General features: G+C 36.9%; 1 protein-coding gene and 1 pseudogene across 1 annotated transcript; both read right to left on the bottom strand.

Moving 5' to 3' along the window:
• Nucleotides 1–4897: 4897 nt before the first annotated feature.
• Nucleotides 4898–6148, bottom strand: LOC143545171 (protein JINGUBANG pseudogene; annotated as a pseudogene).
• A 2235-nt stretch (nt 6149–8383) lies between these two features.
• Nucleotides 8384–11114, bottom strand: LOC143544696 (putative E3 ubiquitin-protein ligase ARI1). The gene is made up of 6 exons (XM_077036736.1): nt 11004–11114; nt 10590–10622; nt 9933–10212; nt 9341–9812; nt 8561–9100; nt 8384–8486 (listed from the first exon to the last, which is right to left on the bottom strand). Exons 1-6 carry the CDS (start codon nt 11112–11114, stop codon nt 8384–8386), a joined length of 1539 nt encoding a protein of 512 aa, XP_076892851.1.
• Between the last annotated feature and the right edge of the window lie 388 nt (nt 11115–11502).

The following is an 11502-nucleotide window of genomic DNA, read 5'->3' as shown; positions in this document are numbered from 1 at the left end:
GGAACAAACAAGAACCTGGGTTGGTTTGGTAATGGAACCACGACTGAGTGATTACCTCTGGCAAGTTTGAGTAAAGAAACATGGAAAATCGGATGGATTTGGGCATCAGCAGGCAAGTCTAAACGGTAAGCCACTTTTCCCACTTTCTCAATAATAAGAAATGGCCCATAATATTTAGGGCTGAGTTTGGGAGCTTTAGGTAGTTTCAAGGAATTTTGACAATAAGGATGAAGTTTTAGGAATACCCAATTGCCAATATCGAATTCTCTTTCTGTGCGTCTCTGATCAGCAATCTGTTTCATTCGATTCTGAGATACCAACAAAGATTGTCGAAGTTTCTTAATTTGGGCCTCCCTATCACAACACAATTGATCCACTGCCTCTACTTGGCAATCCTTAGGTATATAGGGCACAAAAATAGGAGGCTTGTACCCGTAGAGTGCCTCAAAAGGAGTTTGATTAATGGCAGAGTGGAAGTTAGTGTTGTACCACCACTCTGCTAAAGGAACCCACTTTAGCCAATTGGAATTAGTGCTTAATGTCATAGATCTCAAATAGGATTCAATGCACCTGTTAACCACTTCCGTCTGACCATCCGATTGAGGATGGTAGGCTGTAGACATAGCTAGTTGTATCCCATGTAATCTTGTGAATTCTTTCCAGAATTTACTTAGAAACAATGGATCTCTATCAGAGACTATTGTTTGTGGCCAGCCATGATACTTGAAAATGTTATCCAAAAAAATTTGAGCTACTATAGTCGCTGTGTAGGGATGGCCCAAAGGAATAAAATGGGCATACTTGGTGAACCTGTCAACGTTTACCAAGATGGTGTCTTTTCCCTGAATTTTCGGAAAACCTCCCACAAAATCCATTGATATATCCGAAAATACATGTGTAGGAACTGGTAAAGGTTGAAGTAAACCTGGATAAGCCACATTCTCATTCTTAGTCCTCTGGCACACTTCACAAGTTCTTATAAACTGTCTGACTTGCTTAGAAAGACCTCTCCATTTGAACAACTGTCTGATTCTTTGAATGGTGGCATGTACTCCTGAATGTCCACCCATATGAGAAGCGTGACACAAAGTAATGATTTCTATCTGTACAGAAACAACATTACCAACCACTATTTTATTATCTTTAAGTATCAACTGACCATCCCATTTATAATGGTTCACTATTTCACCCGAAAGTAATCTTTGCAACTTAGCTTGTAACTTCTTATCAGTCTGCCATGTATCTTTGATTTTAGAAAATAAAGTGTCATCTAAGGTAGATAAGGAGATAGTGAAAAGGGTCGGACCGCTGACCCTAGACAATGCATCTGCTACCTTATTCTCAACCCCTTGTTTAAAGACGATTTCATAGTCATACCCCATAATCTTGGAAAGCCAAACATGTTGTAGGGGAGTGGTCAATTTCTGATCCAATAGAAACTTCAAACTCTTCTGATCACTCTTGATAACAAAATGACCCATAGACAAGTAATGATGCCAATATTTAACCGCAAAAATAATGGCCAGAAGTTCTTTTTCATAAACTGAAAGAACTTGTTGTCTAGGAGATAATGCCTTACTTATGAATGCCAAAGGATGGTTGTCCTGCATTAATACAGCCCCAATGCCTTTGGCTGAGGCATCTGTTTCCAACACAAAGGTTTTAGAAAAATCAGCTAATACTGGGGGAGAGCAGACTATGTGTTTAAGTTGCTCAAATGCTGTAGTAGCTTCTTCAGTCCAAGTAAAACTATCTTTCTTCAGTAGATCAGTTAATGGTTTTGCGAGTATGCCATAAGATCTAACGAATCTTCTGTAGTAACCAAAGAGACCCAAGAATCCCCTTAATTGTTTCACATTAGCTGGCACAGGCCACTTTTGAATAGCCTCAATCTTCTTTGGGTCAGTAGCCACACCTTTTGCAGATATGATGTGACCCAAATACTCCACATTAGAACCTCCAAAAGAGCACTTAGAAAGTCTTGCATATAATTTTTGCTTCTTAATAGCTGCAATACTTCCCTTAGATGAACGACATGTTGCTCTAGTGATTTGCTGAACACTAAACTGTCATCAAAAAACACCAAAACCTATTTCCTGAGTTGGGATTTAAAAGTGTGGTTCATAAGGGATTGGAAGGTGGCTGGAGCATTGGTTAAGCCAAAAGGCATAACCAAAAACTCAAAATGGCCTTCATGGGTTCTGAAAGCGGTTTTATGTACATCATCAGGAAACATTCTAATCTGGTGATATCCGGACCTGAGATCCAACTTAGAGAATATAGTAGCACTTCCCAACTCATCCAATAGTTCCTCAATTAGAGGAATTGGGTAACTGTTTTTAATTGTGGCATCATTGAGTTTCCTATAGTCTATGCACATCCTCCAACTCCCATCTTTTTTCTTAACCAAAACTACAGGGGCTGCAAATGGGCTACTACTTCATTGAATTACCCTTGTGTCCAGTAACTCTCGAGTCATCTTTTCTATAACATCCTTTTGTGTTGCCTGGTATCTATACGGTTTCTGATTAATTTCCATATTTTCATCTTTGAGTATGATTCTATGATCAAATGCTCTAACCGGAGGAAGACTAGAGGGTGTTTGAAAAACATCCTCAAATTCCTTTAACAGCCCTTGAATGCCCTCTTGGTCATTCAATTGAGATACCACAGTTTTATGTTGGAAATGATCTTCCCCACTAACAGTTTGTAGGCTAAACAACTGAGAATTGACCACTTGATCCTTCGAACTCAACAACTGATCCATTACTTCCAAAGAACATAAAGATAGTTTATTAGAATTACTACCTTTTAGCTGATAAACTTTGTCATCTACTTTGAACTGCATAGTCAGATCTTGGAAATTCCACACAATATTTCCCAAGGGAATCAACCATTGAATACCTAACACCATATCATAGCTAGCCAATGGTAATACGAGCACATCTGCCTTAAACCATAGGCCTTGCATTTGCCATTGGAAATTTGGACACATTTTAGAACAGTTAAGTTGAGTACCATTTGCTACTCCTACCTTCATGCCCCTGATATCCTTAGTTGTACACCTCAACTTGTTAGCCAATTGTTCATCCATAAAATTATGGGTTGAACCAGAGTCAATTAAGATGTGTAGTTGTTTAGTACCTATGTTACCAACTACTTGCATAGTGGAATATGAAGGTACACCCATAAGAGCATGAATGGAAATAAGAGGGTAATTTAGGCCGGATTCTGTCACATTAGTATCTACAAGAGGAATAATTTCTTCATCATCACCTACTAACTCAATAACAAACAACTGCTTATTGGGACACTTGTGGGCTGGTGTGAACTTTTCAGTGCACCAAAAACACTCTCCTCTTGACCTCTTCAATTACATTTCCTTAGTGGATAATCTTCTTGAATTAGTGGTTTTGTTCTGAACAATGGGTGCAGGTAGTAAGGGTAAATGAGAGGTATTCACAAGAGGTTTGAAAGAAGAAATACGAGTGGGACTTAAAGTGTTAGCATGAGATGAATAGTTTCTGATAAAGGACTTAGGCATATTAGAAATGGCTATATTTTGTTTCTTGGCTAACATATAAGCTTGTTTCATACTTTTAGGATCAAGAACCCTCACCAAACCACTAAGTTCAGGTTCCAACCCTCTTAAGAATATACTAACAGCATATTCTTTCGGAATAGTGACCCTTAAGATTCTCATCAAACTTATCACAATATTTCATTTTTATTGATAAAGATTCACAATATTTCATTTTTATTTTCTAATACAAATACAAATTATTCTTACTAATCTATATATTTTAGAAAATTATTTATATCTTATAAATTAATAAGATATATATTATACATATCACTATATTTAATTTTTTTGTTATACTTTTTAACTATCCGTGTATCACACGAGCTCTATCCTAATATTATTTACTTCTAAGGCAATCACTTGTTATCCAAAATGTCTACGAATACTTGGTTATTATCCTTGTTATACTATATATAGAATAGAAATTTGCTTATCTGTGTAGTTTTGGTAAAAATCATTTTATACATTTAAAACTCAACCATGTGAGAATCGTTTCTATTTTTCTATAATATTTTGCACACATCAATCTTACTATTTGAACTTTATTTCAAAAATCTATAATTTATTTTTACGTTACAAAAATAATAAATAATGATTTTATATTAATTAATATAACTAATGCGTTATCATAAAATTTAAAGGAATCCGATGTTAAACATTTTATTGGTATCTTTCACTAATTTACTTGTCCATAACGAACACTTTGGATGAGCTCAAAGTAGCCCAGTCCGTGATCCATTAGTTAAGTCCATCAGCAATCTGTCGAAAATGAGATTACCTATTTCTTTCAATTAGTTACTAAATGATTTTACCGTTAGTGATACTCATTTGTTTTATAGTGTTTCCATTATCTCATATACATGATCCACCTAGCTCGCATACACAGTTAAGTATAGTCGTTGACAGAAGTACATAATTAGACGGACATAAACACATGTCACCCCCACAAAGACCCAGATAGGTGGTCTAAGTATTAGAAATTTTTTTGTAAATTATTGATTATATACTTTATATTTAGGGGACTTTTAGATCTTGTCTCTTAATTCAAATAAACGCATTGAGTTAAAAGACAAGATATGCAACTAATTACCCATTTAAACAAGGTAATTTGTAATTTATCCTAAAAGTTCTGATATTTGACTATGTATGAAGAAAAGTAAACAAGATGCAACTCTCTCTCCCCTTCGTGTCACGTTTCTTCTTTTTGATACAATCATGAATCAACAATTGTACAGGAGGAAATTAGAGTTTGGAAATATATCACATGGCATTACATCACAAAATAAGCCCCATGAAAAAAAGAAACAACGGCCATCAATATTTGGCCGACCGTATTTGATTTCCATTATGCACCACAGTCATTTGTTGCATCACGGGAGCTAACTCCGAGACGCTCCATACTTTAATAGATTTGTCCAAACTCCCACTATAAACCTTCCATCTCCTTGCGGTGGTCGACTCCATCTCCCTGACCACCGCCAGACACTTCACCGGCCCAAAATGGCCGGTGAGTACCGACATACACGTGTGCATAACACCCTCCCTCTTCCACACGCATATCATTTTATCCGCAGACCCACTAAACACCAAACTACCCGCAGCCGAAAGACATAGAACCGCTAACTTGTGCCCGTTTAGGGCACCACCGTGAGCCAGCTGGTTTTCTCTCTCCCAAAAATTCACTATCCCATCCGACGTCCCACAGTACACGAACGAACCGTCTTTAGACACTGCCAGCGCGGTTACCGCACTTTCTTGATTTAATAACGTCTTCACATAGATATGTTTTATCGATTTCTTTCCGTTCCCTTCACGTTTCCACACCTTCACCGACCCGTCTGCGGATCCCGTGAACACAAACCCTTCAACGGTTGAGATGACCGAGTTCACCGCATCATCATGAGCCTTTACGGATTCGACACATTTTGAGGTAGACATTTTCCACACTTTGAATGTCCTGTCCCATGAACCAGAATAAAGCAAACCAACTTCTTGGTCTAAACTAAGGCACGAAATCACGTCACTATGTTTGATCCAGACCGCGGTGTGTTTACGTTGAGGCTTCATTGAACAGTTAAAGATGCCAAAGGCGGACGGGAACGTGCCTATCCGGTGGTAGTGGTTCGGGTGCTTGGTACTTGCTTTCCAGACCCGAACCCTCCCATCATGATGTCCGGTGAAGATCTTTTCACCGGATATAATAATGGCCTTCACTAATCCGCAATTGGATTTGAAGGCCGAAAACTCGGTCATGTCTTTCCAAACACGAATGTTCTTGCTGTCGGATCCCGTGTAAAGGAGGTCACCCGAGGCTGCAAGGGAATAAATATGCCCTTCTTCCCTTACCAGCGAGCCAACGAGCCCATTCTTGGGATCACTCGAGTCACCACCATCCAGGCTGCCCACAGACCATGGTGTACCCGGGTTCCAGGGCGACTTCATCATCGGGGAGCCCTGCGGTTCGTTACCAGAGAAGTCGCTATGACGGTCGCTGAGTTCTTCATCTGTTTCAGAAAACCGGAACGAAAAGTCTGGATTGGAAAGCGTTCTTGTTGACTCTCTCATTGTTTATGAATCAAGGGTATGGTTTTTAGAATATGGATCAAGGGATATGATGACATGGAATGATGTTTAGAAATTAAAACATCATCAAACTTTGGGCGTGGGTGAATAAGAGAGAATTATGGGGATCCTTTCTTTGATCAAATATGTATGAATATAGAAACTTAATTAATTTTGTTTACATCTTGATTAATAATTAATTGTAGAAGATCATGATGTTTACAATTGCTTACACATAGAATAATTTTGAGTGTTACAATTGATGCAATTATATTTTGGCATGTTAATTATGATTGCATCAATAGGGTAGAGGTACCGGAATGGATAGTAATAAAAGAGCTGAAATGGTGAGGATACCAAGTAGGGGCACCCTTGTTCCGCAGAAGGTGCATATCGCGCTAGATACTTGTCAGTACGTTGTGTAATGATCTTGTTGTGTCAACGGGTCATTTACTCTTAGCAATAATTTGGTCTTTCCTAACTAATTGGTGTAAGATTCCTCTCGCGTATGCATTCTTTATAAAAGACTTTTTTATCATACACAGTCATCTTCAACTTGGAAAAACGAAAGCAAAGGCGGTTCATGTGATGATTTTAACATGTTTGTGTGCATATGGAGAGGCCGAAATGAAGCAATATTCAAAGGAAAACGTGCAAGTCCAAATGGACTAAATATAGGGGTGAACTTGAAGCTTTAGAGTGGAAATGTTGTTGGTGTCGTTTTGTATTATTATTGGTGATTTTATATGCTATGTTTTGGTGTTAATTACTTAGCCTGTGTTTTTCCAATGAGATTGGCAGTTCAAAAAGAAAAAAATTACATCTAGTTCCACAATATTTAAAGGAAATCTAGTAATCACTAAACCCTAAACTTCCCCCAAATGGTCATTTGGCTAAATTTTATAATAATCTAACCATTTCGTGAATAGTCTCAATGGAAGAAAATCATAGCTTCATGTGAATTAAATCACGTTTTAAGACATATTTTATAGGAAATTATGTGGCACAAAACAAATGACGTCACGTACTCATCAAATTCACGTTTTTAGCACTTTTTGGCGAAAGTACACGACCAAGAATGGAACCAATCAAATGATTTAAGTCTAAGTCTATGATGATTTCTTTTATCACTAAGTTTATGCAAAATATGCAATAAAATGGTGTTACTTGCAATAAAAATATGTATACCGGTACCAAGATAGTTCAATTCCACATAGTTTGCAACAAAAAATTAAAAAAAAAAATCCTAAAGTTAGAAGTAGAAATCTAGAGAATGTGTCCTTTCCAATACGGTGTAGTGGTAGGAAGCTTGGGTTTCTCAATGGAAGCCCAGATTCGATTCTCACAACACTTTGGGGAGGGTATTGGTGGCTCAACAAAGGAAGACCGGGTGATCTCCGGTTCGATCTTAAGGGCGTCCAGGTTTTACCACCAGTGAGCATTTCCGCATTTGGGCGAGTAGGTTTTCCCCGAAACTAGAGATAACTTTGAAGCGCTCAAGGGCTACATACGGCTGGGTTAGGCCAGCTGACGGTAACATTTTGTCATTTTGTCACCTCGTACGGAATACCTAGACAATTCTCTATTTGTTACGGAGAATGTGTGAGTTGAACGTTACACTTGTTTGCAACTCATGCATTTATGTTAAAACCAGGTTTAAAGCAAATAAAATAATAAATAACTATCTACGGTCATAATAATCTATCGAACTTTTATTAGGAGTGCCCCCATCATCCAAACCGTCAAAGGGGTAAAGTCTTGCAAACTTGACACACATAGGATGATCGTCAATCCATTTGGAAATTAGTTTAGTTCCATGTAGGTGTGTCATACGCTTGATTAGGGTGATCAGTACAAGGTCGCCAAACCATTTCATGATCAGTTTTTATTCTTTGCTAACTCACCATTTATCACGTGCCTTCGTAAAATTATATAAAGTTAAATGGATAACAAAATGGTCAAATATTGATATCATGATATGTCACATCACTTGTATTTTTACTTTTTGGTGTGATCTGATCACCAAACCACTTGACGGTCAGTTAGTTTTTTAAAATTCGGTGAAGGCACGTGATAAACAACGAATTGGCAAAGAATACAAGCTGATCGTCAAATGGTTTGATGATAAGTACCTCATCACTGACCGCAAAACGGATTGGCCCCTATGTGTGTCAAGTTTGCAAGGTTTTGCCCATTATGGCGTTTTGGGTGATCGAGTACCCAATAATAAAAAAAAATCTAATCTATCTCCACAGCCTTATCAGCACCCTTGGATTGATAAGGCGCTATGTCAATCGTTGTTCCCAGATTACGCAATATCTCCTTATCAATGCAGTCATACCTGCATTCAACTTTGTGATCAGAATCGAAAATCTAAACATTAAATTCAAAAGAATCAAGAGAATATGTACTCACAGATGCTTGCAGACGGTATCCATAACAACAGTAAGCCGCATGATGTTCTCTTTTATATCCTTAAATTTATCTTCAGGGTATTCATCAAACGGTTCCGCAAGAAAAAGTGAGAGTTTCTCAATATTACTCTCCACCTGCTGCAGCTGAATTTCAAATAAGTTCTGTTTAATGGCCCGGTCTTCTTTTGTCATTTCTTCACTCAGAAAAACATCACCAAACATATAATAAGCAAACGGGTAGGAATATGCAATAATCCGTCTAGATAAAACGAGCCTGTCAGCTCCTTTTGTCACCCAACTATAATCCACAACATTCTTATCGCGATCTTCCATAGTCGATATCTTTGACTGTAACTCCTCCTTTAGAGCAGTTTCGGCCTTCGAAGAGTCAGTATGAGCTTTGAAACGATCAAGATGGTGCATATAACGCAAACTATCAGATTTTTCGCGTTCTATTTTAGCCATACGATCTACTTTACATGTGTGACCATCTATACTCGTCCAGGTGTGTTGATAACCGGTTGCTCCACCACATAACCAACTGCATATTCACAGAAAGAAAATAGCTAGTCATTATATGATATTCAATACATAAATATTAAAATCATATACTCAAATAAGATAACAAAAAAGGATATCATAAGAAATCAAGAGATCTTTTAAGCCCTTGTAAACTTGATTACACGAAAACGTGAGCAGATATTTAAAAATAACTAAAACAAAATTGTGATAATCACATAACCAGTTCTCTGGGAACAAGATTGCATAATCACATACTCACCAAAATCCTTGACGACATATACATACAACAAGATTGCATCCTCCATTCTTTTCAACTGCATTATGACATTTGGGACAATTTTTTGTATTGACCCTCATCCAGTCAGTACCACTCTTGTTCTTTTGGGTCCAAAGCTCCAACATCTTACATGTACAAGGAGAATGCGCTTCTGCAGAACAACTAAAGCAAAACTGAACACCGCACGCGCACTCAACCTCACAATATTCGTCATCGTCAATACGAATGGCATGCCCACAATGTGGAACACTAGGACACCATTTTACCCTTTTATTATCTTCAATATATGATTCTAGAATGTACCGATCAAACTTCTTAGCGAGGTCAGGGTCCTTTTGACTGACAGAGGTTCTGATTTTACCTTCATCACAAACCACATTGCATTTGTGAGCCATGCAACTGATGCGCCTACTTTGACCCTCGTTTATCTTCACCAGAAAGTGTTCTGTCCAACCTTAAATAAAGGAAACAATGCAAAAATAGTGTTAAATTCTTTTTTCCAAACTAAGATTTATCTGATCCCGTTAGATACCAGGACTCCAAAAATTAAAAAATAAAAATGTTTTTTACTTACAGTTGTTGCAAAAACAATGACCACAATCCATTGTGGTCATCTTGTAGGCAGGAACTTCCTCCATGCATACTTCACAGGTTGTTTCAAAAGATCTTGGTAACGAAGAACTATCACGATTATCATGTACCGTCACACATGCTTCTTCATATAGCCGATCTTGTCCCTTGTTCACGAACACTTCCGAGATCTTATCAACATCCCATCTATAATGGATAAGCAGAGTTCTTGCATGCTTCTCTTTTAAAGATAGCAACTCCATTACTTTTTGTAGATCTTCTGTCTGCACAAGGAAATAACATAGTCTTAGAATCCAACCCCTTACGATTAAAGACCACATCTCATCATTAATCAATGCCGGCTCCGATCACCCTAATAGGCCCAAAAATTTTTAAAAAAATTTGAATATAAATATTTTTTGAAAAGAATATGCATTCTTAATGTTTAAACCAAATTACCCGATTCATTTAAGCCCCTTTCTATTTAAAAAAATGCAAAACACAAACATAACCCAATAAGCCCATTTAAATATTTAATTGTTTAAACACAATTTTTTTCTCATCTTCAGCCAAAAAAATTTTAACAATTCTCGGGGACGGCCCGTCAGTAATCACCATGTGCAGCTAATAATAACGTTATATAATAAAGAACAGGGCTCACCTGTGCAGCCAGTAAACATTCTTTTGTGATAACCTATGTTTTAAGGTAAGAACAAATGTCAGATTAATATTCAAATCAAGAAACAGAGGAAGAACGACTCAGAGCAGATCATAATCAATCTTGGTTCATACTGTTAATAATAATAACAATAATAATAATAATAATAATAATAATAATAATAATAATAATAATAATAATAATAATTAGAAAACAGAGATGATCAAATAGTATTCAAGTTCATACTGTTTCAATCAATTTTGAAAACTTTGATCATGTTTTATTAATAATATGATCAACACCCATGAATGATCTTAGTTTTATTTGCGAAAAAAAACATAATTAAAAACAAACCCTAAACCTTAAAAAAAACAATATTTACGTTTATTAATAAAAAACTTTGCATCAATTAATTACCTTAAAAGAGGAACCAATGGAGCTTCGTGAATCAGCCTCCGAGACTTCAACATCGTAGCCGTCGTCGTAGTCGTAATCGTTGTCGTAATAATCGCTACTATCGGAATCCATTTGTGTTGTAGAATATAATGATAATGATGATCCGTAATAATAAGATGATATATAGGGTATTAAGTTACAATTACGTACCCTATATATCCAAATTAATTAATGCAATTATATATTATTTGTAGCATAATTGGGTAATAGGGTTGATAAATACGTTAAGCAAGTCTCGTTTGCTTAACGTATTTATCAACCCTAGTCTATGACTATATGAGAACGTTACAGTCAATAATGAAAAGTGTATTCAATAACCAAGTCTATCGAGTTTGATTTTTTTAACGAATAATGAGGTGGGGTGACCCAATAATAAAAGACGACAATGCCCGTAATTGCAAACAGGACTGGGTAGCCAAAACTCACCATTTTCTCATACAGAGAAAACGGACCACCTGAA

Source organism: Bidens hawaiensis, unplaced genomic scaffold (assembly GCF_021521415.1).
Source record: "Bidens hawaiensis isolate Kalapana, Puna unplaced genomic scaffold, B.hawaiensis_p1.1 tig00000904_1, whole genome shotgun sequence".
NCBI lineage: Eukaryota > Viridiplantae > Streptophyta > Magnoliopsida > Asterales > Asteraceae > Bidens > Bidens hawaiensis.
This window is presented reverse-complemented; position numbering and strand designations above follow the sequence as displayed.